This window comes from Carlito syrichta, unplaced genomic scaffold, assembly GCF_000164805.1.
Source record: "Carlito syrichta isolate Samal-C Ts95f unplaced genomic scaffold, Tarsius_syrichta-2.0.1 Scaffold299891, whole genome shotgun sequence".
In the NCBI taxonomy this organism is placed as follows: Eukaryota; Metazoa; Chordata; class Mammalia; order Primates; family Tarsiidae; genus Carlito; species Carlito syrichta.
This window is the reverse complement of record NW_007243987.1, coordinates 4914-12853: the sequence shown is the minus strand read 5'-3', so window position 1 is coordinate 12853 and position 7940 is coordinate 4914. Positions and strand designations below refer to the sequence as shown.

Genomic DNA, 7940 nt, shown 5'->3' with positions numbered 1-7940 from the left:
TCCGCCACATGTATGGGGTCTTACAGCTCTCTATCGTGTGTTCACTTTGCTGGAAACTTGGAGCCGTATCACAAATTTGGGGTCTTCAAGAGCACCGAGATGCCGTGCGAGGAACAAGCTTACCTTGGGGATGAGGTAGTTCCTGAATTTAATGTCTCGGGTCACTGCATGGGGCAGGTTGGTGGGGATAAGGTCAATGTATCTCTGGACCTCATGAATCACAGCATCCGTGTAGGGCATGTGGCTCCTGTCCTGCATGCAGGGACTCCGGTCTCTGCCAATCACGTGGTCAATCTCTTTCCGGACTTTAGCTGATAAGACAAAAGGAAGAACGGATGGAAAATAGAAAGAAACGGCACATTTCCTATAGCAGTTTAGGGTTTCGTGAAGCATGATGAAAATGTTCTTATACTATTATAAATAGAAATTATAGTGCCGAATGTACATGTAGGTTTAAAGAAGGAATTGTTATAGCACAAATGCGTACAATTATGCCGTAGGCTAGGCATTAATATAAACTTATACATTTACATACATTAGCATGTATAATAAGTAATAGAAATGAGGAAATGATGTTTGAAAATATAAAGACAGCATGTAATGAAGTCACAAAATAGCTGCCCTGCAAAAGCAAAAAACAAAAATCACATATTGATTTCATATTAAAATAGCATGTGACATTTGAAAAATTAAAATCTACTCACAACTTTATGTGTGTGTATTTGTGTGCCTCTATGTGTGTTTGCATTTATAATAGTATTCTCAGGCAACCACCCCTTCGGGTCCCCTCCCACTGTGGGAACTTTTCTGTCCCTGAATAGACCCTGCTTTAAAAAAAAAGTTGGTAAATAGTTTTCTCTTCTTCCTTGCACTTTCCATGTAGTCACTTTGAACGTTCTATTAGAGTAGCTTTAAAAGAAAGTATCTATATTTTTAAATAAGACTGTTTCTTTCTCTTACTTACTCATTTGTAGACAATATTTAATGATTTACTCTTATGAGATATAAGAATTTTTATCTCCTTCTTCACCTCATATTTGAATACACTTTCAAACACACATGCACACTCACTTCCCCTCACTCCATTTTTCAGAAAGTGTCTAGACCACAGTTTTAATTGTATAAACATTCATTGCTGAGATCACCCTGGCTGCATGCATGTGCTTCCCTAGTAAGACAACGGAGACTGCATTTCATTTTTGGCAATTTCTTCAATTTAACCATGTCTCTTTATTTCAATTTGTAAATTTCCCCATTTAGAATTACTTACAAATGTTCAGATAGAAATTTCAGATTATCAGTAATCTTTTTTAGTTATTGGGAACCCTCATAACATCTGTGACATCTCTTTTGTTCTTGGTGTCTCCCTTCACAGCTACATTATCCTCCTGGCCCTTTCTGAAGAGGTTTTTTTCTGAGCGTGGTGCCCAGCTGTCTCCCTGACACTCTCATTCTCCTACATGAAATCTACCGATTCTTGGGTCCAGTGACTTCCTCTGACACGAGTTCAGACATTTGGATGAAGCACATCCTTCAATATTTTTCTGAGAAAGGGAAAATAGAAGGCAATATTTTTGGCAAATGGGCCAAAGTTTGAAAATACAATTCTTCTAATAAGGCACAAGATAATAGCTACTCTTGAGAATTCTGGCATTTCTAATCTTTTTATATGACCTAATAGATCTCTGATTTTTTTATTTTCCCTTTAGTCCTAATGTTCTGAAATTTTATGATCCTGTATCTTTGGGAGGATATCTTTACTTCATTCCCTTTACTGGAAACTTGGAAATAATTTTCTATTAAAATAACACAATATATACTGAGTAATCCCAGTGCTTTGAGAGGCCTAGGTGAGAAGATGACTTGAGGCCAGACCTTTTCAGACAAGCTTGAGCAACTTAATAACACCCCATCTCTACAGAAAAACAAAAGTTACCAAGTGTTAAAAATGAGCTGGTTGCGGTGGCAAGCGCCAGTAGTCCCAGCTACTCAAGAGACTGAGGCTGGAGGATTGCTTGAGCCCGGAGTTCAAGGCTGCAGTGAACTATGATCATGACACTGCACTCCAGCCTGTATGACAATGTGAGATACTGTCACACAAAAAAAGAGGTGCAGACACCTTTTCTCTAGAGTTGTTCCCTCTCTGAAGTATGAAATACACTGCCAAGCTATATTCACAATAGCAAAAACATGGAACCAGCCATGTTGCCCTTTGAAGCTGGACTGGATTTTAAAAATGTGGTACATAGACCCAATGAAATATTATGCAACCAACAAGAAGGACAAACATATGGACTTCGCAGCAACTTAGATGGATTTAGAGTTGATCATACTCATTGATCTATCACAGAAACAAAGAATAGAGCACCATATGTTCTCACTTATAAGCGGACCTTGAATAATTATAATTCTATAACAAAGCAATTGGCAGCAGTGGGAAACTGTCAGGAGTGGGTTGGTGGGATTGGCAGTTGAGGGAAACTGCTAGGGGAGGGAGGGGCACACCTCATCTCAAGGATCCATGCATAATAAACATTTGCATACTTAACCCAGAATTGTACCCAACATCTTTATAATTTTTTTTAAAGACAAGCTGCTGAATTTCAGGATGCACAATGGAGGAAAGAGATTAAGAGTCTCTGAATTCAATGACTGGACAGGGAGAGCCTCCTCTTTCAGCGTCATTGTTTACATTCTTTGACACTTGGTACCTTCAAATACTGAATCTTATAGGGATTGTAGGGGCAGAGGTTATCTTTTCCTCCTTGATAAACCTTTCTCTTTTGATTTTTAGGCTACAACTTCATCCTCTGTGCTAAGTCATTTATCCTCCCTCCATCTGCTCTCTGTGTTCCTGAAACTTTTTTGAGAGCTTGGTGGTTGTTTTCTCTGGTACTTTCTTTTTAATTAGAAGGCCTAATTCCTCTTATATTTTAATTACATCATAGTCATTTTAATGGTACCCTTATTCAGCAAAATAATATTTCTTATTTGTTGCATAACTGCCACTTTGAAAAAGTTAATAATTAGAGATTTTCACAAAAAAATACAATTATTGACTTTACCTTAAAATCCTTATTTTCCAAACACAAGTATTATAAAAAAAAAATTAGGTGGATATTCCACCTAAATGGAACATCTTTTAGGTATATTTGCTGACTAAATGAAAACCCCTTTCTTATGAATCTAGCATTTTATAATTCTACCCAGACTGGAAGTTATCATAGGCATCCTCAGTAAATTTTTAGGATTTCTACTAATGTTTCAATAAGAAGAGTTTCCATTTTTCCTACTCCACCATTAGAACATGAAATTTCTTCAGTAAGAGAGAAGATATTCTCAAGAATCAACAGGATGCTCAAAGCGGTCTTTTCATAATAATGCCAACACACAATCTCAGGCCAAATGATACTGACTCTGCCTGCCACAAATGACCTCCCTAGATTCCAGACCCCACACCAGAGCTCTATTGCTTTTTCTGCTGTCTTGCATTGTCACTTCTCTCAGTCTCCACCCGTATTGTGAAAAGTCCCATTTGAAGAACATCATGAAATTTTGACAGCTTTCAGCTGGTGGAACAGAAGTTTATATCATGAAGCTTCTCCAGTAGAAACAAGATGTAGGATACTGGAAGCAACTTTCGAACATTTTTCTCTGAAATTCACTTTGCGAGTCATGTGTGGTCATACCTGCCACTTCAGGGTGTTTCAGCAGAAGCAGGAGAGCATATCTCAGGGTTGTGCTTGTTGTCTCCGTCCCAGCTCCGAACAAATCATTTACAGTGTTTACCAAGTTTTCAATAATAAATTCAGATTGCTGGCTGTGCTTTTCCTAGAAATGATTTGATACATTTGTCTGATAAATTGTTTGTCAGCATATTTAATGACAGTGAATACAAAATAACTCGCATTGTCATAACAATAGTCAACACAGAAACTGAAGAGTATAGTATTAGGAAAAAAACAGCTTGATGGTAATAGCGAGGATTATTTGACCCAAACACTGTTTCCCGATTTCTTATTCCATGCTTGCCTTAAAATGTCATTCAGCCAATACTTTGCAGCTCGATGAGTCAAGCAGCATATTTCTTTTATGGAAAAGATAAGCAGAAGGCTATATATTGGTGCCACTTCTTATATTTCCTTCTTCTTACTCAAAACGTTGATGTGAAATAGGGAGTAGAGTAGACCTCATCTTGGACATGAGGATTTAGTCATAAAATAAAAGTCTAGGCCAGGTTCGGTGGCTATGGGAAATGCTATAAGCTCAAAATTATGTATAGTTATGCCCAAAAACAGTTGATAGCAGAAAAACCGCCCAGAAATTCTGTGGGAAGAACTGATAGGAACTCTTTGGAAAAGGGATTAGTCTATAGGATCCAAAGATGGGCACAACTCAGGAATCACTTTCAGAAGGTGAGAAGATGGCAGTGAAAGACATGGGCTGAATCCCTAGGTGACAGTGATCAGTGGAAGAACCAAACCCTCTTAAACTTCCTAAGGTTTGGAGGAAATGAAGAGGCATGAGCATGTTAAAAGTGCCATATTAAAAGAAAACAACTCATTGTTGTAGCAACATGGAAAGGAGTCTTTGAGATGCATTGCATTAGAAAGCTATACTTATCCCTCCATGACCCAATATCCACTGGAAATTTCTGCAAATATCTGATGCAGAATAACCTAACTCATTCAAATATGAGGGTTTTTTTTAAACAAATTAATACAGCATTCATATAGTGACAGTGTATACTTTCAAATATGAGAAACATCATAAAACAATTTTATATAAAGTGCTCACTAATAATATGTTTTTATGGGTTGGTATTTCAATGTGAAACCTATTCAGTAAATGGTGCTGGGAAAACTGACTGACCACAGGCAGAAGATTGAAACAGGACCCCTATCTATCCCCATGCACAAAGGTTAACTCCAAATGGATCAGAGACCTAAATGTAAGACCTCAAACCATAAGAACCTTAGAAAAGAAAGGAAATACCCTCATGGAAATTGGAACTGGCATCCAATTCCTGAACAAAACCCGAAAACCACAGGACATAAGAGAGAAGATAGACAAGTGGGACCTTATTAAAACTGACAAGCATCTGCAAAGCCAAAGAAACTATCAAGACAGCAGGGAGCCTACAGACTAGGAAAAAGTATTTGCCAACTCTAGGTCTGACAAAGGCTTAACATCCTGTATCTACAAAGAACTCAAACGTGCTGAAAAGAAAAAAACAAACAACCCCATTATAAAATGGGCAAAACATATGAACAGACACTTCACAAAAGAAGACATCCGAGCAGCCAACAAACACATGAAGAAATGCTCAACCTCACTAATCATCAGGGAGATGCAAATTAAAACCAAACTGAGATACCACCTAACTCCTGTCAGAATGGCAATTATCAACAACTCAAAAAATAATAGCTTCTGGAGAGGGTGTGGTGAAAAGGGAACACTTCAACACTGTTGGTGGAAGTGTAAACTAGTGCAACCTCTGTGGAAAGCAGTGTGGTGATTCCTAAAAGCTCTAAAAATTGACCTTCCATATGACCCCCAATTCCCCTACTGGGAATATACCCTGAAGAATGCAAATCACTCTATATCAAAGATACCTGCACACGTATGTTTATCGCAGCATTGTTCATAATAGCAAGAACCTGGGACCAACCATGCTACCCATCAAAAGAGGACTGGATTAAAAAATGTGACACATATACACAATGGAATACTATGCAGTAATAAAAAAGAACAAAATCATGAATTTCGCAGCAACCTGGATGGAACTAGAGTCAATAATACTGAGTGACCTCTCACAGAAACAAAGATCTGAATATCACATGTTCTCACTTATATAATGAACCTTGAACATCCAATGTAATACTATAAGAAAATGACTGACGGTACTGGGAAACTATGGGGGTGAGGGGGATGGGATTAACAGTAGCAAATATCTGTCTGAGGATGGGGAAACACCTCTTATCAACAGGTGCCTGAATGACGTAATTGTACACCTAACCCTTAACTGTACTCCACAAAACCATAATAAAAAATATTGATTATAAAATAAATAAATAAAAATACATAACAAAGTTACTGCCAATGTGAAAGAACAAAAGCAGAAAGTATAACAATTGCCGGGTTCAGTGGCTCAGCCTGTAATCCCACACTTAGGGAGACCGAGGTGAGTGGATTACCTGAGCCCGCGGGTTCGAGACCCGCCTGGGTAACTTGGTGACACCTCATCTCTACAATAAATCAAAAAATCAGCCAGGCGTGATAGCGCATGCCTGTAATTCCAGCTACTTGGAAGACTGAGGCGGAAGGATCACTGGAGCCCAACAGGTCGAGTCTGCAGTGGCCGGGAGCGGCCACTGCACTCCAGTCTGGGTGACAGAGTGAGACTCTAACTCAAAAAAAACAAAAAAAAGAAAGAAAGTATAACAATTAAGGAATAAGGTGGCCAGACAACAGCAAAAATTAAAATGAGAACTAGCAAAACACAAAAAAATAGAAAAAAGATTACAAAACTAGACAAAATTAAATGTCTTTTAGACTAAAATTTTAAGGACAATATTAAAAGTCATTTTAATTAAGGTAAAATGAAGAAGATCAAAAGGAGATAAGTAAGTTTAATAAAACAAATCAAGAAAGAAATTATATAATATAATGTTAATATTACATAATGCAACATTAAGACCATTAAAAGGTATAAAATATAGTAAAGGCTTGACTGCACACACATAAAGATCCTGAAGAGGAAACCACAAAAGTCTCCACGAGGATAATTTTAAAATATAGTTCAAGAAATGGACTTAGAATCTATATTACTGTGTGATCTATCATGGAAACAAAGAACTGAGTAGCACATGTTCTCACTCATAAGCAGACCTTGAACAAGTACTACAATACTATAAGAATGGGACTGGCAGTAGTGAGAAACTGCCAGGGTAGGGGGAAACACCTCATAAGCAAGGATACCTGCATAATGACCATTTGTATACCTAACCCACACTTTTTTAAAGATTAATTATATATATGTTTATATATATATATAAAATTCAAGCAAATGCTCCTTTTCAAAAAGATATGCAACTCTAGATATTTAAAGGGCACACCATGTCCAGGGAAAATTAAACACAACATTTAAGCACCAAGTCACAATCTAGTAAAGTTTGGGGGCCTTAAAGAAAAATAGAAACCTTGGGGTGCGAGCTCAAAAGATCAAGTTACTTACGCTTCTTCGTATCAACAGCCCCTGCCAGAATACACTGATTGACAATAAAAGACATGCAAGAAGAGAGGAATAAAGCCAAGGATTTTATATCCAGTCATATTGAACTTCTAGAATAAGAGTTACCAACAGTTTTGCACACATAAGATCTGAATGAATATTCTTCTCATTAGCTTTTCTTGTGGAAACTGTCAGAGTACACATTCCAGCCATCCAAGAGAAATGTTGACAAAAGGGCTAGTGGTAATTACTAAATGCATATTTACTGCAAAACTAAGATGAAAACAATGGTGGGGATAAGGATGATATAACAGAACATCAATATTCTATGTGATTATACAACCAATAAAAATGAGAAAACAGGAAGAAAAGTTGGATAAAACCAGTTCACCACAAAATACTAGTGAACAAAATCAAGAAGCAAGCCGGGCTCAGTGGCTCAGCCTGTAATCCCGCACCTTTGGGAGGCTGAGGTGAGTAGATTGCCTGAGTCCATGGGTTCGAGACCTGCCTGAGCTACGAAACCTCGTTCTACAATAAATCAAAAAATCAGCAGGGTGTGGTAGCGCATGCCTGTAATTCCGGCTACTTAGAAGGCTGAGGCGGAAGGATCACTGGAGCCCAGCAGATCGAGGCTGCAGTGGCCGGGAGTGGCCACTGCACTCCAGTATGGGAGACAGAGTGAACTCCAACTCAAAAAAAAAAT

The 7940-nt window shown here is 38.0% G+C and overlaps 1 protein-coding gene across 1 annotated transcript in view; it reads right to left on the bottom strand.

Moving 5' to 3' along the window:
- Positions 1–123: 123 nt before the first annotated feature.
- LOC103256978 (cytochrome P450 2C42-like) overlaps positions 124–7940 on the bottom strand; it is a gene marked incomplete at both ends in the record, with an annotated part of 11595 nt that continues 3778 nt past the window's right edge. Inside the window, 2 exons of the mRNA XM_008054723.1 lie at positions 124–311; positions 3690–3831. Coding sequence (XP_008052914.1) covers positions 124–311; positions 3690–3831 — 330 coding nt within the window. The remainder of the gene's footprint in view (positions 312–3689; positions 3832–7940) is intronic.